The sequence below is a fragment of the Epargyreus clarus genome, unplaced genomic scaffold (genome assembly GCF_041222505.1).
Source record: "Epargyreus clarus isolate Ecla_fem2 unplaced genomic scaffold, WU_Ecla_fem_2.2 ptg000003l, whole genome shotgun sequence".
NCBI lineage: Eukaryota > Metazoa > Arthropoda > Insecta > Lepidoptera > Hesperiidae > Epargyreus > Epargyreus clarus.
This window is the reverse complement of record NW_027332211.1, coordinates 10151447-10176322: the sequence shown is the minus strand read 5'-3', so window position 1 is coordinate 10176322 and position 24876 is coordinate 10151447. Positions and strand designations below refer to the sequence as shown.

At 39.0% G+C, this 24876-nt stretch overlaps 1 protein-coding gene across 4 annotated transcripts in view; it reads right to left on the bottom strand.

Annotated features, from left to right (window-relative positions):
- Positions 1–3066: 3066 nt before the first annotated feature.
- Positions 3067–24876, bottom strand: part of pnut (septin 7-like protein pnut) — a 62189-nt gene continuing 40379 nt past the window's right edge. For all 4 annotated transcript variants that reach the window (XM_073088275.1, XM_073088264.1, XM_073088253.1 and 1 more), the window contains exons 2-10: positions 17992–18324; positions 17701–17860; positions 15737–15947; positions 13791–14046; positions 12718–12913; positions 10953–11121; positions 7445–7523; positions 6893–7113; positions 3067–6387 (exon numbers count right to left, since the gene is read on the bottom strand). In XM_073088275.1, the coding sequence (XP_072944376.1) occupies positions 6336–6387; positions 6893–7113; positions 7445–7523; positions 10953–11121; positions 12718–12913; positions 13791–14046; positions 15737–15947; positions 17701–17860; positions 17992–18069 (1422 nt within the window). In that variant the 5' untranslated portion in view covers positions 18070–18324 and the 3' untranslated portion in view covers positions 3067–6335. The remainder of the gene's footprint in view (positions 6388–6892; positions 7114–7444; positions 7524–10952; positions 11122–12717; positions 12914–13790; positions 14047–15736; positions 15948–17700; positions 17861–17991; positions 18325–24876) is intronic.

Below are 24876 nucleotides of genomic sequence, written 5' to 3'. Positions count from 1 at the left end.
CTCCTAATCTTATTATTGCCTTCATTATTAATTTTGATCATAACTTACGATGTTCTTAGATAAGCCAGTTTCACTTTCTAAATTATATGTATTAGGCTAGTTCCTTATTAAGTTTTATTACTAACAATAAATCTATTAAGGTAAAGAGCTTGACTAAGCTTTATAATAAGAGTTGTGAATCGAAATTGTGGCCACTTTAATGTTATAGACTCGAATATTATTAGTATAAAATCGCTTTGGAATTTAATAGTCTACCAATAACGATAAAATGTTCACCTACTTTACCGCTCTTGGTATTCGCTTCAACGATTTTTTTCAACAAATTCTTACTAAATTCATTAATCTAACAAACTTATGAATATTATAAAGGTATTACATAATTATATTACTTTTTATAACTGTCACGAATATTAGTGATATAATCAAGCCTTAATTACTGCACTAATTTTTAGTATCCAAGCAGTCCTTGTTTTTATTTAGGACATAAAAAACTCACGAAACAAGAATAGAAGGAGTACATACTTAACCTGAAATAATTGAGATTATGACAATACAATATAGATAGATTTAGTACACGCGCGGACCGCGCGCGGCACCCAAAATGCTGACAAAACAATATTTATTATATGTACGGTATTAGCCCGTACAAGGTAGTTAATTGTATATGATAGAATTTAATATAACACCTACTCAGAAATATAATTTAAAATCTTGTACGGCTTTAAGTAATAGATATTGATTATAAATTAAAGTATGTAAAGGTTAGAAACAACGGCAAACAGGGGTTGCGAAATATTTTTACATAGTTTCGTGTCGTATTATGAAAAAACAAAAACCTATTCCTGCCTTTCTTGTAGGTGTACTTTGGGGCTTCCGTGAATACCTAGAATTGAAACAATGCACATTTTTCACATGATAAAACGAGGACTGTTTGTATCTAAAAAAACTTCAAAGCAATAATTATATTACGACTATTATAAATCATAGTTAAATATTGCTATTTTATTCACGTTTTTATAAAGAGTAGGATAAATAAATGACTTTATATGGCCATGGGGCAACTAATTATTATTCTCTGGTGGATCCTTAAATTACGTAATAGGTAATATACGTACCTACACTTTTTCCTTTATAAAGATAAAAGTAAATCATCCTCGTTTTGAGATTACTCAAAATGAGGATGATTTACTCACAACTATTATTATTAAATATTATTAGATAATAGTACTCAAAAAATCAAGATCAATTTTAAAAGATTGTCAAAGATTAAATAATCCAAATATATTCTCCCTATATCGGAATAAAATAGAAGGAAATATCTCAGGACATGAAATGGGTAGATTACTGGAGCTAATCTTATGAATATTTATATATAACTATACTTAGAAGGATTTGCCTATTATTTATGGCGTTGGGATTTAATCAAGACATTTAACATAATCTTAATAAAATTAATTTATCCCCATGGCCAAAACAATACGTCATTCTTGCTACCGACGATACAAAAATACATTTAAAGTACCTAATAGATAAGTAGTTAAAGCTAGATTTATATAAATTGCTAGCTTCAGCTTGCAAACAATACATAGTACAACATGAGATTAAAACACTAATACAATAGCTGTGCCATTGTGCCTCTATACGTAGAATAAATTATTATCGAATAAATAAAGCATAGGTATCAAATAGAGCATTGTGGAGCATACCATTGTTGGAGCCTGCGCTGGTAAATTAAGTACGGAAGAGTTAGTATTATTAATACAAAAGATGACTTCCATCGCATTTATCGTTCATGATAACTGGTTAGTGTATAGAGTTAGCGATACAGTGATTTGTGATATTACAAAATACTTATTGGGATTTAGTACAACGTCCTGTATTATTTCGAAGATTTAATGTAGTTAACTTTAGTGGGACACGAGAAGAACACCAATAATAGTAACTATTAATACTAATTCATAGATTTATATTATAGACATGACATAGTTTGGGACAGGGTCCGCGTGAAAGATGGATAATAAAATTGCTTTCTTTCCTTGATTAACTTTCAAACACTTATTTGCACCGCTCTTATGAATTACGTATTTTATAAGTGTTTCTAACTTGCTACTTGTAATAAAAATATTATATTATTTTTCTTTTCGAATTTCTATAAGGTTTTCTTCTCATATTTGTTTTATATTTTCTTAAACTATGAACGGTAGATGGATTATGTGGCGGTATAAATGAACCAAATAATGTAGAATAATTATATTTTAGCCTAAATCAATTTGTGCTATAATCAGAGGTGCGAAGTACCATATTTAGTAAAAGATATATTTTTATTCTTTCCTTACATTATTGTATAATATGGATGTCAACCCTGAAGGAGTAAAACCCCAATAAAATAGTACTGTACATAATTACTTTTGATAGCATATAATTCATTTAAGAGATCTAGATAGGCTACGTGCGTATCGTCTAATATTTTTAATCGATTTAATAATACTTTATTAAGAATAAATTTAAATATAAATTGTATGGTCAAGAAACTGTTGTGATTGTTATATTCGAAGTTGCATTTTCATTAAAATAATTAGAAGTATATTTTCCATAGTGCTGCCAAAAATACATAGATGTAGTAAACTTGTTTACATAACAAAATGTTTCGAGGTTGTTCGTGGATTTATGGATTGTATTTTGATGTGGCCGATGAATGTAGAGTGTGGTTAATTTGTGTACGATAGCCATCATCACTGCCTTTACGCCAATAATTGTGGAATCAGTAGCTACTAATGCCATATGTATGATATATCATACACTCCTCGGGATTTGTAGAATATATGACGTAGTATTCAAAGTGGTAGTTATGTTGGCTTGTGTACATAATTTAATACAGTATCAAATAAAAGGAATTCGTATGAAAATTATTGATTTATTTGTCATTGATTCCCATAACCCCCTAAAGTATTGGAGGAAATATTTAGGTGTAAAAAATGTATTATCTGCAGCACGTATAGCAGAGAAATAAATTAAGAAAATTAAGCAGAAAAGTAAATTAAATATTAAAGGAAAGGAAACAAAGAGTCTATATATTACGTATTTATTTATATTTATTCAAAGGTACAATATATTACATCGTCTGCACTTCATTGCTTTCCAACGTCCATCACAATCCTTCGTAATGACTAAGCAAATGATCAGTATGGTAAAGTGGGTCGCAACCCTACACAAAATACAAAATTAAGCATATACTTAATATCTACGTACCTAAACATTAACTCGGAAGTCAATACTGTGGTATAGGAAATAATACAAATTTCACCATGGCATGTTGATTAAATAAAGATTATGCATGTCTCATAAATAATGCGTAGCCATTATTTGATTATCTTGATAATAAAAATTATGTTACGTTACCGTAATGACTAACGAAAATATTTACAAAGAATTGTCAAATATCTCATAACAGAGAACAAATATATAAAGGTTCTATGAATCACATAAGTCGGGCATAAGAATAATAAATAATATCTAGCAAAACTCCCGCGCCAAAGTATTGTAGGTATAATAGATTAATGTTTCGGTTTCGTTGCGCCCACGGTACACTGCCGCCAAACTCAGGGCCGCTTTATGGATAATCCAAATCTATATCATTCTTTGAGAAATAATTTAGTGTGGTGTTTTTAAATCTCCGAATAAATTCGAAGATGATTAAACAGCACCTAAATTAGTTTAGGATTACTAAGTTTCACTACTGCACATAACCGGAAAACCGGCACTGAACACAATTTTGCGAATATAAAATTTGTATAAACAAACGCCTAAACCAACTATGTTATTTATCGTACTTAAGGCGGGTCAACACTCAACAGCACCGTTAAATATGTACCTTGCCTGCCTACATTTTTATGTTTAATTTGTAGCTTGATACACACAAAGATAAAGGGGCTCCACACTAAGGAGAATATGCAATTTTGCGAGATTCCTTAATACTAGTATTATTATATCATTCTTATGAGTCGGGTTATGCTCTTCCTACTAACAATAATAGGATTCAGAGTATATATGTAAGATATAAATAAAGTAAAATAGGATGTAGTCTTCCGTCGCGCATGTGGTTCATGACTCGAGTTGGCCAGCGGTCATTCCCAGTTCACTCCCTTATATATTATAAAGAATCGCTAACACCTAGCTAGAGCTAGAGCTAGTTCCTAACTCACAACTGAACTATGAGCATACTTTAATATCACTAAGCACAATATACCGACGTATATATTAAACGCGTGCCACTCCACACCTTCATATACGGCATTTCGATGCACCGATTAAGCTGAAACTGTATCGCCATACTTATAAAGAAGTAAAAAATATCTAATTTACGTCTAAATTTAGAATGGTACATAGTCCTATTAAAAAGATTTCCAATAACTACAACGCGTAACATTCTTAAAAGTAAAAAGAAAATTGTAATTCATACGAAGTCCATATAATTGGTAATGCCTATTTTATTACGAAGATAATAATTATGATTAATTCCTAGTTATTACTGGATACAGATTTGAGCTAAATGAATCACGTTACTGTTACATTTTACATGTCCTCACCGGTACATTATAGGTATGAACACAATAAAATGTTACACATTCTTATTCCACAAGAGCAGACCTCGATTACAAGCTACTTTGGCAACTTTGTGGACGTTTGTCGAATTAAGCTGCTTGACAATTTGTGCTTTACCCGTGTCGGTTTACAGCTGTGTTTAATTTCAGTCGGTGCTCGAAACAAATTGATTGTATAAAACATGTCGTAAAAAGATTTAGAAATAAAAATCACGTACAAAATTAGGCCTCACCAAAATTAAATGCTTTGTCATGGAATATACCTTACAAGTAAATACACAAAGAAAGAATAACATAATACTGTACATTAATTTTTACCGACTATTTGAGATAACGTTAAAATACGATGTAGTCTTTTGTCATCGTTGCACGAGTGTAGTATTTGAATTATAATTACGTAAACGTTAATACATAGCTTATATGCGTGGTGCGTTCTATAAACCTTATCTCCGATTACATTACTAGTCCTGTGGCAACACTCTTAAATGACCAATCTGAAAGTTACATAAATATTTATTATAAAATTTTAATATTAAAAATTTTAAAATAATTTATTTAAAGTAAAAAGTGATGAAGAAAATATTACAAGATGTTTTTGCGTTATTTCGGTTAATGTCGCAACGCAAGGATTGACGGAACAACACATGTCAATATTTCTCATTAATTCAGGTACAAAATACAAAACTTATTTTGTAAGATTAATCAAGCATTCCCATAATGCCAATCCACTAACAGTACCATATACCATATCGTCATCTCATTTAATCCAATCAAATACATCTAGCTTTGTTCCTTCAGTCCTTAATATCCAAATAAAGTTCATCACAAATATATACAACATATGCTACAAAGAGATCCTCCTCGAATTTAGTGACAGAGAAATTTAGTGTAAGCACACAGTTTTATAAATTAAATAGTGAGACACACGCAACCATGACCATAAGTTAAATTTTATTAGAAGGTAGTACGAAATCGAAAGTGGAACAGTCTACTTGTCAAACGATCGTTATACAGAAGACAATAGCGACACTCACCACTACGCTGAAAATGGCACTATCAAATATTTACTCATTAAATCCTTAATCTCACGAAATCTCATTAAAACGCGGCCCGTTACTGCAAATCGACTTTCGAGGGATACTTTAAAGTAACCGTTACGATATGTTCGAAGTGTACCGAGTGACGGTAAAAATATGCGTATAGGTCGTCACATCGAGTTAATATATATAGTTATATTGCAATGTGAGCCGTTCCCATTCGGAACATACGAAGCTCGGGCTAAGACTAGGGATGTCGATGTGAAATTAATTAATGAAGATTTTTTTGGACTAAATACACCGATTTTTTAAAACGACATGAAGCAATTATTTCATGATAGATACTCAGATGCTAATGATATTTGATTTTTTGTGTTGTAAGAAAACTTGATATTTTTGTTTTAAGTTTGTCGTCAACTTATTTCAGCGAGCACGGAAGTCAGGTGGCGATTATTTCGCCGAAATATTCCCCCCAGGACAGCAATAATCATTCCTATGGCCCTTAAAATTTTTAGATCAATTTTTCAGACTGCAATTTGACTCAATTTCAAAATCGATATTGTTCGGCAATTATCGACATCCCTAGCTAAGAGTTCAAGACTGCACTGGTAGTGGGCGCGGCGTGCGGGCCGCGATTGTGTTCTGCGGCGACGGCCGCGGGTTAGTGACGGTGGGTGCTCGGCGCGGGGACGCCGCTCTAGAACAAACCTTTCTTTTTCTTGTCCTTCTTGTCCTTGCCGTCCACCGTCCTGCGAATGAGACAAAATATATTAATTTGTTTCAATATTAACTGGCAGTTTAATAATAAAGTATATAGAATTCTCGTAGCAAAACATTATAACAATTTGAAGGGGAATGTAATAAATACAACACACGAAAACAAAAAGTATAACTTCAGGAATAAACACATGCTATATTAATAACAATTGTAGATTAGGTTTATTTAGTTAATTGAGATGTGTATGTCCACGTCGTTAAGCTATTAAAAAAATGTGTACCCACAGTTACAGATGAATAACTTCACACAGATATCAGTGCTACCAATCTCCTGAATCAAATCGTTACAATCTATAACATCAAAGCAGTAGTGGAAGTGTTTGTAGTATGTGTGCGCGCGTGCCTGCGCGCTTACGCTAGTATACGCATGGCTTGCGTATCCGCTTGTGTGCATACGTTCCTAGAGACCGCGCTCGACCGGCAGCGCGCTCTGGCGCTCGTCCAGCTGGCGGGGGGTGTGGGGGAGGGGGTACTGACTCCTTGCTGTTGGCCTCGAGCGAGCGGCGGCGCAGGTCGTCGAGCGAGAGGCCGGTGTCGCGCTCCCAGGCGGCGCGCTCGGCCAGCAGCGCGCGCTGGCGCTCGTCCAGCTCGCGCGCCTGCGCCTCGAGCGCGCGGCGCGTGGCCTCGTGCCGCCGCGCCAGCTCCGCCTCCGACTCCTTCAGCTTGGCGCGCTTCTCGCGCACCTTCAGCTCGAACACCTGCAAACAGGGAACGCACGTTACACGCAGCTCATCGGTCTACCATGCACAGTTAACGCTTACGCTAGGGTTTCGAGTTCGATCCGCACCAAAAAACAATGACAAATAATTATCTTACTTATTGCGCTGGATCTCTTTAGAAAATATATTTTAAACTTTGAAGAATTTACTTAACTTAAAATCTTAACCCTAATTACGATATACAATATATTATAATTACCCAAATTCATGTTCAACGGGAAATCAAGTCCAGAATCATAACTCAGCGCAATAATATTAATTTACTGTCTAGTTGAACAGTTTCAAAGAATTAAATATACAATAGTCTAACCTGTTCCATTTCGCTCTCCATTTTCTTCATTTTAAGATCGTGCTCACGTTTTTCCTCTTCCATTTGGGCCAAAGGATTCCTGAGAACAAATACAAAATAAAATAATTCGTATAAATAAAAACAACATAAAGAATTATCACTGCACATTTCAATACTAACACATACGTACAAATACTACGTGTTATACATATTAATGAAAATATACATGCACATGCGAAATTCTGGCAATAAGCTTAATATTTTATTTACGTAAACATTACTCATCATACATTTGCTTCAAAATAATTCAAGGTGTTTAAAGTGAGCTTTGAAATATTAAATAATTAGATAATAAGGTCAAGGGATAATACTGTTAACAGAATTATTAAGAACTGTATTAACTATTAACTGCAAAACAGTTTTATACATTTTAATTACAAATAAATTACTTCATTACGACTAATTATATATTAATTACATTACATTACATTATCAATGCAATCAGTAGTAATAATTATTCACTGAGACAACATGTTTTACTCGTAATTATTGTTTACATTGTTTACACACTAACAACAAACTAGTAATTTTAAATCAATTTACGATATTCACAAATGTATACTTACTTTATAAATAAACTATATTATCAATTGAATTTACCCTTAGTATACTACAATTATACAATATCAAGCATTGGACAAGAAATTCCTATAAGAGTGTTTAAATATAGCCAAAATTGCCAAAACAACTATTTATTGTGTGCATGATAAAAACTACAATCAGTAAATATACTTCCAACATTACTGCAAACACATTAATTAAACTACATAAATATGAATACAATATACACATGCAAAACTAGTGTAACCCCGTGCTGTAGGATGAAAAATGTATGAATGGTAAAAAAATCACACACACAAAAGATAGTGTGCGCTCCATGGAACTTACCACACGGTTATGAAACTGTTCATCAGTCCTTGCGGGCACAAACTGAACACCAACACAACCATAGTTAACGTACAACACGTGGCTGTGTCCGCTCACTACATTGGCATTAATAACATCACCTTACCCATTTACCACACCTGAGGTTCTATCTAAATGACGAATTCTTTTCATAAATCTTGGTGTTTGTGTATCTATCTGTCTTTGTGTATAGAACTCACTACAGAAAGAGTCCTAGTTATGTGCGTATATAGTTATAAAAAGATAACATATTGACTTTATTCCATTATCCTTTATGTACACATGAACTTTACAGATAACTTAAAATTATGATCGAAAAATTTAATATCTAAATGTCGAATGACCATACTTTGAAAAATTCAAAACGCAAGAATTATTATGTTTTTATTTATTCAATTAATATTAATTAATGTTCCACGTGTAGTTATGTATGCTTGACTTCAGAAATATACTCTTTTGCATGAAAACATAATATATTCAAACGAGACATTTATTAACGCAATGAATGGTTTGTTTACTGAATGTATGCAAATCTCTCAATAAAGGTGTATTTTCTATTCATTGCAAGACTGTCTTATTAAGTCTTTAAAGAATAAATACATTATCAATGATATTTGAAAATAGCATAGTTTATCTTTACAAGGAGAGGACAACGTAAAATTATTGCAATTAAATTATGACAATAATAGGGCTAGCTTATCTATTGGTAATATATTAATAATAAATAGTCATACTATGATTTCTTATATAGTGACAGCTACTTGTAAAATTAATAAGAACTATTTTGAACGGAAATATGTTAATGTGTTATCTTTACTGCAAAATTCCCACCTAACACAGTATATTCAATATAAAATCGCTTCACATCGTAAACATTTCATCGCCAGTATGTTTATAATACTCGGCGTGCACGCTGCAATAATGAACGCGAGTGTGACACATTGTTTAAATTACCAGTAATGTGTAGTCAATAACAGTGCGTTGTTTGTTGTGTGACACACGCGAAATACCTTCGCGACGCGTTATAAAGGAAACACTGAACAACAAATTGTTATTAATGCCACTGTAGATGCGCATGAACTGCAAAGTTATTATGATTAATGACATTTGATCATGGATATTTTAAACACCAACGTCATCGGCGCATTCCGAAAATCGTTACTATCTTTAACTCATACTCAGAATGCGTTTTAAATTTGATAAAAGTGAGAAAAAAATTAAATCATAAAACAGGTTTTAGAATTATTCCTTCAATATATTAAAATATTCCATGACAAATGATAATGATAAAATGTTAATAATGAATATTCCATTTCTGCATGCCCAAGCACGAAACGTTCAAAGAATTGAGAATGTTATGCAGCTATCGCGCACCTCTAGTATAGTGAGAATAAAATAAACGTTTTAACTGAAACTGCGACAGTAGGAAGAGAAAAATCAACCAAAAGGTGACCAGACATGCAGCAATGAAAAACCATTACATCACTAGTTAAATCCATTTATCAAAAATATTCATTTTAAAATTATAATCTTTGTTCAATTATAAATATATAGGTTTAAGTCTGGTCACCTTCAATGCGGCGACAACAGTAAAGAAACCAAGATATTTAGTAATTCATGTTATTAGTAGCAATAGATAGCTGTCAGTAAAAGTTAATTTCACCGACCCGGTCTACATAGGTTGTGAAATTTACCATGCCTATTAAATTTAAAACCATTTAATATCGAATATTTTATTCTAGGAAATAAGAATTTCGTTTCCGTTACCTTATGTTAGTATAATTTTTGAAACATAAAATATATAAGTATGATTCAGAAGAAATAAGAAATTATAATTACCCATATCTTATCTTTTTAGACAACCGTTAAGTTATCATTAACCTAAGTTTGACTATTTTATACCACGAATTGTGTTTTAAAATATAAAAGTTACAATCAATGGTGAAAATAATCAAATTTATGGATACCATATAAATGTCACAAGTTTTTAATTGAGGACATACAAGATAGATTTTTTAGCAATCAATTATTTTGCATGATATCTTAAAGTAATACAGATGACCCTAATGTAACTCTGTGAAATGTTTTGTCCAACAGTAAATAGATTATGCCAATTCAACGGTCACATCTTCACATCATAACTACTTCACATCAAGTATACTGTATACCTGTTTCTTACTTCCCTGCCCCATAAAAGATCAGTAAAAACAACATTACATTACGGGCTATAAACCTTTCTCATTAAGCGACTTGTGTCCTATGCCATTCAATATAATAAATAAGTAGTAATAGGCAAGAATCATACCATTATACCCATATTTTACATGTAGATTTCAGTAAGATATGTTCACCCACTCTCGCCTACCATAATGATAATGAAGTATAGTTTAGCAAAAGGTTTAAAGTAGTCTTGAGACAAATGATAAAGACAGCATTATTGTTGAGCAATGTACTACCATAATGGAGTATAGTTTAGTTAAAGGGTTTAAAGAAGTCATAGAGCTTGACACAAGTGATAAAGAGATCATTATCGTTGAGCAATGTTGATTGAAACGTAACATACTTGTTAGAGTTGATCCTGTGCGGCTTCCCGTCGTGGGAGAGGCCGGCGAGCTTGCGGCAGCGGTAGTTCTCGTAGTGCACGGAGCTGGTGACGTCCTTGAGGTCCTGCAGGTGCGTGCGGATCACCATGTTGCGCAGCGCTATGAAGTCGCAGTGCTCCAGGTTCTCCACTGGAACATTACAATAATGTTCAACAATGAGTGGTTTTATTCAAAATTAACAGCGTAGATGTAAATTTGATTGTGCCCTTATAAGTGTTAAAAATAGATACTGGAACATCGCAACAATGTTCAACAATTAGCGGTTATATTCATAATTAACAGAGTAAATACATATAAATATTATAATGTTTCCTGATAAGTTAAAAAATAACATTTCAATATAAATGGAGCATGCTGTCTTATGTTTAAGGATAAAACATATATAGGCTTTTTTAAATTGCATTGAACATTGGCCATCATATTTTATAAATTCATAATACAAAATTGATACTATAGGAGTTAAACTAGTTGCAATTTACACTGATAAGTGAATTACAGAATGTATGCAAATCTCTCTCGTAAAGGTGTATTTTCTATTCATTGCAAAAGTGTCTTATTAAGTCTTAAAAGATGATTATATAAAACTTGTGTAGTGCAAAAAATTGGTAAAATATCTTACATTTTACAATAAATCTAATCAACATGAGGAAGTTTATGACTATGATAAATGCAACAAATGATCAAAATAATACAAAAGTGAATATCAGTTGTTTATCACAAATATATTTTTAACCTGTAAACTAGTGTGTGAAGTCAGTCGCTTGTATTCAAAGCATGAAACACAATAGACTGATAGCAGAGCGATTGTTTACATTGGACACATGTGCTGTTCGTATATCAAAGTAAACTGCATATGATCTTACAAATGAAGATTTTATTATGATGCAAGATGCAAATGTTATTTTAATATTTTATTTCTATTATTATGTCTTAAGTAAATGAAATGTAATTCAAAATATTGCGAATGCTAAATAATGATTATCCTGCTTATTATTACAAACATAAAACATGTCTATGTTTTCTTATATATTTGGATTTTTGTCAAAAGGATGAAAAGTTGTATTATTCCAAATTATACACAATGATTCTTTGGAATACACATCTGCGTTGTTACTAGAAAATATGCAAGGACACGCAGCAATTTTCGAACAACTATCATTCGATTTTGAATCAAATTGGTGTACATGTATGTGGAACATCCACATAGTATTGTACCAATATGTCTGTAATCAACAATTGGTACGCATGTGTATTAACGTGTGTGAATCGGGTGTTAACGTGTATTCATGTATAGTCCGCGTCAAACTGTTGGTCCGATCTGAATATAGAAATGAGTCGCGTCGTAACAGCAACATATGAATTTAAATGGAACGAAGACAGAGCATGACCCGTGCATCCGCTGCCCGCTCTCGGCCACGGAGCAGCGTTAGTTTGCCCTTACTGATGCTACGGAGTATGCTTGTAGTTGAGTTCAACCACATTGGCTCTCTAATTTTATAATTGTATATTTTTTATGACAATTAATTTTTATTTTATTTTCTTTAATTTACATGTATTGTTACCAGAATAAGAGGACCTAAATTTTGGAACACCTGATTATGTGCCTATTCTATGCAAATAAATTATTCTATTCTATTCTATCCTACTGACTACACCTGCGCGCAGCAGTTCAGAGCGGACTATCAGTTTGTCGCGGACTATAATAATATCAGTCCTTCTGCTCACCCTCTGCGACGCCCCAGGGGTACTTGCGGCCGCGCACGCGGCGGCCGTCCAGCTCGATGACGGCGTTGGCGCCCACGACGGCGAAGGGCACGCGCCCGCGCAGCGCGCGCGTCGCGTCCGCGCCCTCGCCCTCCTCGCCCGTGCTCTCCGGGAACTCGTAGATCTTGATCTTGTGCTGACCTATCTCCTTCATTATCTGCATGGAATGTTTAAATGTTTTTGGTATGCATATATCGTGCCATACTTCTTTTGCTTCTTTTGCAGGCAAAAGAAGTACATGACGCTCCCCGACCAGGTGGACGGAAGACCTGAAGCGGACGGCAGGTTAGAGGAAGCCTATGTCCAGCAGTGGACAATTAAAGGCTGATAATGTATATCGTGCAATAAGGCAAGTACAGGAATAATGAAAAGCATGCAATTCTTGTAACATTAAGTGATCACTGCAATTATAATCCTCTCAATTCATCTCATAATCAATTTATGAGATGATTCACATGTTTAAAATTGACATTAACTAAAAATGTATAAAGTAAATTTTCCCACGTTTTTCATTACATATAATTTTTGCGTCGCAACGCAATACGCGGAGCTGAGCTGGTATGAAATAGTATTAATAATATATATTATGTCAAATGAATACAAACCATAATTATTAAATTATTGTTTGTTACCAAACATATTTCTGACAAATAAAGAAAAAATATTAACCCGTATATTTCACTACGCCATAAGTTAGACTAATAAATTACAACAACCTATATCGTAAAAGTAGGTAAATTCCACCAAATTTAGTTTTGTAACTTATCTAAACAACCTTGAAGCATTTTTGCAATCGTCACTTTTTGTCTATGTCAATGACTATGACTAAAAGTTTATTCACCCACAATTTTTTTAAGATATCATTTTTGTCACAAAATACCAAAATGTCCAATAATATCCGTCCGATCGATCTTCTTATGATTCTTATTTCCATATTCGATTCCAAGTTATGAACATTATTGATCGTAAATAAAAACAATATCCAATTAAAATTCTGTATCTATTGTCACTGTGTGCACTCTTAGGAAGCGTACCTGTTCCTTGAAGTCCTTGCACTCCTCGGGCGTCATCGTGTCGGCCTTCGCGATGACAGGAATGATGTTGACCTTGTCGCCGAGCCGCTGCATAAACTCGACGTCGAGCGGCTTGAGGCCGTGGCCGCTGGGCGCGATGAAGTACAGGCAGCAGTGCACGCGCGTGTCCGGCGGCGCCGCCTTGCGCGTCACGCGCGACTCCGCGTTCAGAAACTCCTCGTACTTCGACTCCACGAAGTCGATTATCGGCTGCCAGCTGGAAGGGATTTGTTTTGTTTAGTTAAAGCTGGAAAAACGTTGGAAGGTGTTAAGTACTGTTAGAGATATAACTGAGGCAAAAGGCCACAAATTCTTGCTGCGGCCGTTTATATTGCTACTTCTGAAGACTAAGTTTCACAAAGTTTCATATTAGTATATTTGTATTCCACACCTTACTCTACTGTTATAAAGTAACTATTTAATACTACCTTCAACATGTTTGACCCGTTCCTTTTATCGAACGGTTTATAAATCGAATAGATTTTTCTGCATACCAGCATCACTTATATGTGCAGCTATGAGTTAATACAAACAAATATGAGTAGTTCCAGTATTGACGCATAATATCTAAGTTCGACTATATTACTCCTGTTTTCATTGAACTTCATTACAGATGTCAATAATAATAATTGTAGACAGTGACCACTTAACATTGGTTAGATTGCACGAACCTTTGCTACCTATTGTTACGTAAAAATCTATCTCGGTCTATTAATCGCGGCAAATACCAAGTGAAAGCCTTCCTTGAAGTTTACTCTAACTTTGTTCACAAATTTCTAAAGTGCTTCACTTCAAATGTACTTAGTAGAAATTACCAAAGTAAAATGTAGTGTTAAAACGTTTTGCAATAGTTTTACATAGTTTTTATTTTTCTATTTATATCTTACAATGCGATTTAACATGAATATTCTTTCTCTTTATTTATATATTTTATAAAATTGTGAGTGTTGATTCATTACATTTTTCATAAATACTCTTACAAACTTATATTCCTCAAAAGAAATACACGATATTATTACTTAAAATTATGCCGCAACAAGCCTTAATAAGTAACTTATCAGATAATCACTCGATGTGATACTACATATGACTATGTTAAACTAGGCATTATTGTAACAGCACCATTCTCGGTTTTAATATCAAGTTAATAATCTACAGTTGAAATGTTATACAATGCCGTATAGTTACAATATTAACCGCATATAATGAAATTTCACGGTACTTTAGATCGGTGGTATGGTTAAGTTATATACCTTTACAATTTATATACGGTGATCACCATTTAAGCGTGAACCGAAACAGCGTGTAACAAAATCGTTTATTCAGAATCGTGTAAACAAAACATAACAATAGGTATCGCGAATGGATCCGGTGATGCAAATCGGTATGCAACGGCGGATGCGGGATGAGGCTTCCACTTTTTGTACCACATCCTGCATTGTATGGCCGACCAATTGGCGTCCTAGGCGAATTATTCTAATCGCCTTTTCGCATAAATCTTTCGCAGTAAATTGTCTTTAGAAATTAATGAAATGAAATTGTCTGTCTATTTAGGGTTCTATTACATTTTCTAAGACTTCTGCCTTTATGAATAAATCAGAGGAACGGTTACCCAAAATTTCATGAGACTTTCAAGCTATTGGGGCTGCATGAATCAGACTCCTAAACTAATTCATAAGGATAATAAAAACTAGTTTTGACCCTGTTAATCACTATGATTCCTGTGTAAACATTAAAATTTCTATATAGTAAAAGAGCGAACAGAATAGACATTTTAGTATAGGAACGTAATAGTAAGGAATAATTTTGATATGAAGCATTATCATTTGATTTTCCACCATTAAATCCATAAACCCGTTGTTATGGTGAGATTATAGTTATACTTGTCTATGGTTAAAGATACTAACCAATTGCTGTTATCGACCGCATCGCCGAATCCGGGCGTGTCGACGATGGTGAGCGTGAGGTTGACGCCGTTCTCCTTGAGCAGCACCACGCTGGTCTCCACGCCGACCGTCTTCTTGACGCGCAGCGACGGGCCCGGGTGCTTGTCCCGGTCGTACACCTCCGTGAGGAACAGCGAGTTTATTAACGTCGACTTGCCGAGACCCGTCTCGCCTGAAACGTTAAGTGTTTGTTTTGTTACAAGCTGTTGGACATACCTACTTATAAAGGTTCTATTATTGTCAAAATATATATCATATCTAAGCTAAATTAACGGACAGTTAAAATATGAGGTGACGTTTCAATAGTAACTTATGAAACTGTATGGTATACAGGGTGAATTTTTAAAACGGGCCTTCAGGGCCAAATCCGAAACTATAAGGATTAGCGAAAAATGCTGAAAGGAGTTACGAGGCCGATTTTGATAAAAACTAAAACTGCATCATTACTTTTTTAAAATAACTTTTTCCCTAGCCGGGAATCGAACGAGTTCATTTTGAAAAAAAATGCACCCTCTATATTATTCCACTATCTGATAGTGTTGCTTATAAGGATTAAAATCTGGAAAGTAATGATAAATGACAAACTAAAGGAAAAGCCTCAATTTTAAGAAAATACATATTTTTTCATATTAATTTGGCAGTTAAGTTCCCGCCATTCATTACTTTAAGCATTTTTTTTGGCTCAATGTTTCTAATCATTCGAAATGGACGTTTTATTCCCAATAATTTATATTTTTTATTTCCGACTTAGCTAAGGTTATTTTTAGGACCATTAAAATAGATTTACTTGCTATGGGCGGAGTTTCGTTTAATACAGAATCAGATGTAAACTTGACAATTTGCGAGAATTACTTTTTAGAGTCAAATCCGAATGATTACTTAAAAAAAGAGATATAGAAAATCATATTTAACGTTGAAACGAAGTTGTAAACAACAAACAATAGGATTTTACTATTTAATCAGTTATCTATTTTCATTAAAAAATAAATCCTAAAAACGGCGGTAACTTTTTTGCCAAACTATTACTTTCTCATACTAAGCCGTATGTCATAGTCATAACATCGAATAATTAGTTGATTAACCAACAAATTCTTCAATGGTATGACTTATGTCTGTTTCTAAAGAATTATACATAAATCATTTGTTATGTATAATCCTTAAGGATTAGTATGCCAATGTATGGAAAAATACGTATTTTCTTCAAAATTTTCCTTTTCCTTTAATTTGTCACATAACATTACTTCCCAGAATTTGATCCTTATAAGCGACACTATCAGATAGTGTAATAATATAGAGGTGTAATTTTTTTCAAAATGAACTCGTTCGATTCCCGGCTAAGGAAAAAAATATTTTAAAAAACTAATGATGCAGTTTTAGTTTTTATCAAAATCGGCCTCGTAACTCCTTTCAGCATTTTTCGCTAATCCTTATAGTTTCGAATGTGGCCCTGAAGGCCCGTTTTAAAAATTCACCCTGTATATGTATGAAAGGAATCTAACATTTTATAGAAGCCAAAAATTATGTTGACATCTATTCAGCACGACATTTAGTGACTTCATATGCCAGTTAATCTTTTATTCTTTCTGAAATAAGACTTTTCTTCATAACATGACAAACGGTCATATTGTTATGACCTTATGACTAAACGAAACGAACAATAAAGAGCAAGAATGTCAAACATTTTTTGATTATTCGCCACAATTAAAATGTAAAGAAAGATCGTATTACGGCTATGAATTCTCCTTAAATCCAGCTTGCCAACATTGTCCGAATGAATATAAAATGCTACGCACGACAGACACCTCATTATACAAAACAAAACGGACGATCTTTATTCGTAACACAAAAGCCTCCGTGTTTCTGTCTGCTTCGTAATATGTTATCTGAGAATCATAAATTATTGAAAGCAAGCAATTTCTCCTTACCTACGACCATTAATGTGAACTCGAATCCTTTTTTGACCGCCTTTCTGTACACCTGATTTGGTAGATTTGCAAATCCGACATATCCATCTAGTTCTTTGGTTTTGGGTTTTTCTATCTTAGGTAGGTCTGGTTTTGGCGCGACTGGTGGGTGGTCCGGTTTCTGGATGAAAAAAAAACTTGAAATTATTATCATTCCGTTATAGAATAAACTCTTTACGTAATCTAATCTAATGAAAAACAATTTTGAATTCTAACAACTGCACAAACAGTAGTAAAGTATAGCTATAATACCTTAATAATATTTTCTGTACTCCTTAACGGAGCGGGTACTGATGGTGGTGCTGAGGTGGGTACAGGCGGAGCGGGCATCTGAGGCGGTGCAGTCGGTTTCCCGACGTCCACGGACACGCTATTGCTTAGCTTGTTAGGCGCGCCGCCATTAGCGTCGTGGTGGTTGTTCTCGAGCGGGTCCGGGAGGGTCGCGGAACGTTTGGCCAGCGCGTCCTTCAGGGCCGAGGGCGCGATCGGCGCAGCGGGCGGCGCGGCGTTCGCCAGCCCCGTGGCGCTCACACCGCCCCCACTCACCGTGTCCGACTTGAAGAACAGCTCGCGTTTACTTTGTAACTGTAAAAGATAAGATATCCTGTTTATTTAAAAAGCTCCGCTCGATCGAATGTGGGACGGACAGCGAGGGACAGTTACGAACTTACGACCCATGTTAACGACCGGTCCCGTGTTTACTAACAACGCGTCGTCGACCGCTTGTAACATTTCTAACCGTATTGACAGGCGATTTCAAATTATTTTATGCAAAGGGGATAGGTTCATAAAATTTGCATCGATCCGCAATTTTAAGCAACACACAGACAAGAAGAATATCGCCGCTGAGAACAAGTAATGAGACTCCCGCTGCGAAGTCATAAATTTGCTCTACAATTACGAAGGAGAGAGGTAATATTATTATATAGCGGCGGCGCTTGTCGGTTTATACCGTATATAAGTGCGTGTCGCGAAGTCGGCACAGCCGGCTCCAAGCTCGGCGTCAGATGACTCATCGATACCGATATCAAGGCAAGTGTGTAATAATATAGCAATCTAATATGAGATACTTATAAATACTACAGACTCTACTATAACGCAGCTAAGGGCCTGTTTGTGATTCAACGGATTGACACTTATTTAATCATTGATCGTAGTAACGAAAACGAAGCACTAAAGGAAAACCTTTAAGAAATATCTGGAACAGCGAGTGGCGCCGTCGGGGCATTGGTCTTTTTTCGTTGCGATTTCACGAACGAGTCGCCTGCATTGGCACGTATATTTATGTTTTGTACTTATATTGGCTCCACATGTAAAAGCGAAACCAGCTGTTGATCGCAGCGTATAGTGGCATATTGTAGTTTGAGAATCGAGAAAGCGGTGAGTCACGCGGAACTTATAACCATAACTGCGCACGTGATTCATTCTCGAAGAATATCTTAACTAATGAGCCTCAACATACCATGAAACAACACACATAATTACATTCAAGTAAGGCACACATCTTGAGTGTTCTCCAAGGAAGACAGCAAAGTCATACTTAACCGAAATCCTACGGAATATAGATGTTAACTATTTATGCTCACATTGACAATTATTGAAAATCAATTATATAATATTTCTGAATACAACGAATAAACATCAGTAGGTATTACTGAAAATTCGCTGTTCACCCATTTCGAATAGCATCAAAAGAGTATTTTACGAACATTCATTTCTAAACCGTTTCTATTCAAATGTCGAAAGTCCCATAAAAACTTGAATGATCGTATTGAAATTAGAGCAGTCGACGTGCTAAAGAATGTGTAGGTATCTCAGCAGTTAACATCAATGCTCCCATTGTGGCGCAACAATGCGCTTCAATTATACTTATCACTAGAGATGGGCGACTGCTAAAAAATAAACAATCGATTCTCTCGAGCGCGAATCGGTCGGACGAATCAAACGAAGCAAGAAAATCCAGTTTAATTGATCCGATCTAAATGAATCATTTGAATCCCCTCCAAATGGAAGTTCTGGGTGCATAAATTAAGCATTTGTCTGCTGCCTACTGCGTCATGACAATGTATATAGTTTTATGTGTCTATCTATGTACAGATAATCTGTAACTAAAAGGTACTAAGAGTGTCACATTGTGCCAGAATGGTGGATAAGGTGGTATACCTAAAGCTGATAATTATTTGTTGGCGCAAGTTATTAATGGATACTTTGAAAATGATTAAAATATGAATCAATAATCAAAATATCATGAATACGACAATTTGTCACATTTATGTTTTACAAATACGATAACGATTCGATTACGACATCTCGATCTACCGAGCCCATCTCTGATAATCGCGGCAAATATTGTAAATTGTACCTGCTATACTTAAGTATAACAGTCACGTCAACTTGTGCAGTTTCGCAAAGTACGACGACCGAGTGTACCAGCTACGACCCATTCTAATAATATCTACGAACGATCGCCCGACACAATGACTGACCGATGCTAGGACACACTTATATGAAAGGATACTGTTTACGACTTTATTTTACGATGCCAACTGGCTCCACTATGCTTTAGATAAAGTAAACAAATCTAAAAATAATTATTTCATGTAAATTAAATAACAATATCGCACCTCCTAACGGGGTATATAATCACTAGGATATGAGCGCATTCTAAAATAACTGAAACTGTTGAAAATCAGCAAATATAGATTTCGTTAAAAGAAAAGTTAATACGTAGGTAAAACGAGGGCCCCCCTCGAATGGGCTGCCACCTTGTCGTGGTGAGGGGGCTTGCGTGTCCTAATGATCTCCGAGGCTATACGGCAGAGTTACTCATACCGGAAGGCGAAGGGTGAAGGACCAGACTAAGAGCGGCCCAGGGGAGCTCACCCCTTAAAACAAGCAAATTATGGATAAGGCACGTTGTGAAAACGGTCTCCAGGTGGGTACCCGAAAGGGAGAATCCCACCCCTCTGCTACGGCGGAGGGCAGCCCCACGTACTCTGGAGGGGGCAACAACTGCCTCGTAGGTCGGCAATCCGCCGACCTTCGTAAACACGACCAAGGCTTATTGATACCGGACTCCGATTTGCAAAGCGAAATCGAGAAGCTGCCCGCTGTACCAGCGGCGAGGAGGAAGACGCGGCAGGTTAAGGGTAAGGCAGTAGCCCCACCCACACCAGCCGTCTCGTCAGACACAGACGAGTTGACGGACTGTTCCTTTATGTCAGGAGTGTCGGAACAGTCCACAGCCAAGTCGGCGTGCGCCCGCAAGAGAGCGCTACCGGCGAATAACAGCGGAAGTGAGCGGCCCAAAAGGAAGACCGTGAAGCCACAGTCAGGCAGGGATGAGGAAGGCTTCCTGCATCCCCCATTACCAGTGGACAAATCTAAGGCGAAGACTTCTCTCCCGAGTGCTGAAGAGCTGTGCCGGGAGATGAATGAGCAGCCCACAGGTGACCTAGGTTCTCGTATAATCGAGAACCTAGATATAATAGAGAAGGTCGCAGATAAGTCGCGCAATTTGAAGGGGGACATGGTGCGCACCATCCGCTTGGCCGTGCGCCACGTGCAGGCAGCAGCGACAGAGGTAGTGCAGAGGGCGACCACTGCACACCTGGAAAAGGAGAATGCAACATTGCGTTCCCAGCTTGCTAGCCTGCACGGGAAGGTGGAGGCTCTCACGGCGGAACTGAATGAGTTACGCCGTGATAAAGCCCCGATTAGACCGGAGCCGCCCCGGGCAGAACCGAGAAAGGCCGGAAACGGGGAGGACGCTCTGATGGATCGGATTGGGTCTATCATTGATAAGAAACTGGCGTCCTTCAGGGACGAGCTCTTCCCAGGCAGAGCGATCCGGCCTCCCTTAGGGCAGAAGGTCACGCCCGCACGTCCCCCAGTGGCTAAAGCGCCGGAGCGGCCTCCAGTCGCTTCTACTTCAGCTGCGCAAACCGAGGCGTGGGTGACTGTAGTGGGGCGCAAAGCCAGAGCTAAGGAACGGCGTACGCCTACAACCCGAGTGGAGCCAGCCCGAGGACAAACTCCAAGTCGTGGCCGAGGGAAGAATGTTCTCCAGCGGCCTCTTGCAGCCAATGCTGCACCGGCACCGATGTCTCAGGCAACCAAGGGGCGAGCCGGTAAGAAGAAGGCTACTAAACAGAGGCTTCCGCGAGTGCCGAAGTCGGCGGCAGTCACGGTAACGGTGCCCGAGGGGTCATCCGTTACCTACGCTGAAGTAATGAGGACCGCGAAGGGACGGATTAATTTAACCGATCTGGGCATCGTCGAGGTGCGTCAGAAGAAAGCCCTGAACGGTGGCTTGCTGATAGAAGTGGCCGGTGAGGACAGTGCCGAAAAGGCCGACGCACTCGCAGGAAAGCTACAAGCAGTCGTCGCTGAGATGGGCGTTAAGGTGGCGAGACCCTCAAAACAAGGGGAGGCCAGGGTGATGGATCTAGACGATTCCGTCACCCAGGAAGACGTCGCCGGCGCCATCGCTGCGGCCTGCGGGTGCGCCGTCACGGATGTTAGAGTCGGGGAGATTCGGCGGAGGCCTTCTGCATTAGGGACAGTATGGGTGCGCTGTCCCCTAACAGCCATCCGTAAGCTAGCCGCTGCGAAGCGACTTCTCGTCGGGTGGGTGTCTGCCAGGGTGGAGATACTCCCGCCTAGGTCACTTCAATGCTTCCGTTGCCTCGAAATGGGGCATGCGCGGCACCAGTGTACCAGCACCAGGGATAGGAGCGCACTGTGCTACGTGTGTGGCGAGCCTGGTCATAGGGCGCGCCAATGCGGAGCACAGACACCGAAATGCGCCCTATGCTCGGACCTCGGTCGTTCATCTGACCACCGCCTGGGCAGCAAGAGGTGCACGCCTCCGAAAAGGAGAAAAAGAGGCAACGGAGGAGACGAGACGGCGGCCAAAGCTGCCAGCTCGGCACGGACAGATGGGCCTGCGCTTCCCAGCGCTTCGTCCCATTGTCCGCCAGCGGAAGCGATGGACTCCTAATGGATAGGTCTCCGTCACTTAAAATACTCCAGGGGAACCTGAACCATTGCCGCGGGGCGCAGGACTTGCTCCAGCAATGCGTCGTGGACTGTTCGGTTTCTTTGGCAGTGGTGGCGGAGCCCTATAGAGTTCCAGAGCATCCGCGGTGGGTAGGAGACGATGCGCAGTCCGTCGCCGTGTACTGGGCGGGAGGTGAGAGAGATCCCCCGTTCTCTAGACTCCACTCTGAGCGGGGCATAGTCGCAGTGGAGTGGGGTCCCTTAGCGGTACTGGGATGCTATGTCTCCCCGAACTGCACTTTGGCGGCATTCGAAGCGTTCCTTGACCGTGTGGCAAACTGTGTTCGGTTCTGTCTTCCCCGACCGGTACTCGTGATGGGCGATTTTAATGCCCACTCGAGGGTTTGGGGAAACAGACGAGACAGTGTCAAGGGAAGGGCAACGCTCGAATGGGCAGCTGGGCTCGACCTACGTCTACTGAATCGTGGCTCGGTCAGCACGTGCGTGCGTTGGCAGGGAGAGTCGATCGTAGACCTCTCTTGGGCGACTCTTTCTGCCGAGCGCTTGGTCACGGGCTGGAGAGTGGCCGAAGACCTACTCACGTTGTCTGACCATCGCCACATATTGGTGGACGTGGTGTTACAGCTTCCGGCTGCGGACATCCGTCGTGCAAACGACCTGCCACGTCGATGGGCATTGAAGCGGCTCGACCGAGACCTGCTCGTCGCTGCTGCCCACGTCGCAGACTGGTCTAGTGCCGCTGAGGGGGACGACCGGCTCGATCCCGAACGGGAGGCGATCCGGCTCAGGGATGACATGGCGGCTATCTGCGATATCGCGATGCCACGTGTCAGACCTGGCTGGAGACGTCCTGTGTACTGGTGGACGGAGCGCATCGCACGGTTGCGTGCAGCCTGCTTGCGTGCCAGACGCCAGTACACTCGGGCTCGACGACGCCGGTCAGCCGGCGCTGCGGAATGGGAGGAGAAGTACGTGGAGTACCGGGCCGCAACGATATTGCTTCAGGGCGCAATCGCCGAAAGCAAGGCCCGGAACTGGAACACACTCGTGGAGGGACTTGACCGAGACCCATGGGGACGGCCGTACAGGATGGTGCTCGGTAAGTTACGTCCATGGGTGCCTCCTCTCACGGAAACTCTTGACCCGCTTTTCGTGGATACAGTGGTGGACAGCCTGTTTCCAGGAACCACTGACGAAACGGGTCCTCCCGCCGCGTCGCCGGTCTCTAGTTGGTCGGACGATCTGGCGGTCACTGAGTGCGAGCTCGACGGAGCCATAAAGCGCATGGCGAGGCGTAACACTGCTCCGGGGCCGGATGGTATCCCAGGCCAGGCTTGGGTCTTGGCGCTGACAGTGCTGGGGGCGAGGCTGCAAAACTTGCTCACCGCCTGCTTCCGCTATGGACGATTTCCGTCGGTGTGGAGGCAGGCGAGGTTGGTGTTGTTGCACAAGTGGGGCAAGCCTCGAGACTCCCCATCAGCGTACAGACCCATATGCTTGTTGGATGAGGCGGGCAAGCTATTCGAGAGGATCATTTCATCTCGAATTAGCCAGCACTTAGCGTGCCATGGCCCGGACCTCTCCAAAAACCAGTTCGGCTTCCGGCAGCGGCGTTCGACGGTGGACGCCATCCTCAGAGTAAGAACGCTCTCAGAGCAGGCCATATCCCAGGGTAGAGTAGTCTTGGCAGTAAGCCTTGACATTGTTAACGCTTTTAACTCTCTACCCTGGAGTGCGATCATGGAGGGCCTGTCTGTGCATCAAGTGCCTTCCTATTTACAGGAGGTTTTGAAGGCCTACTTGTCGGACAGGTATATCCGTTTCCCAGGTCGCTATGGGAGCGTTCACGAGAGGAACGTCATGCGCGGGGTGCCGCAAGGATCGGTACTGGGCCCACTACTGTGGAATATTGCATATGACGCGGTGCTGAGAACGGTGCTCCCACCAGGAGTGAGCATCGTCTGTTACGCCGATGACACCCTCGTTCTCACCGAAGGGGTGTCTTTTACGAGAACGGTTCGGCTAGCAGAGCTCGGGGTAGCATGCGTCGTAGCAAAGATCCGCGGGTTGGGCCTACAGGTAGCGCCCCAGAAAACCGAGGCGATATGGTTCCAC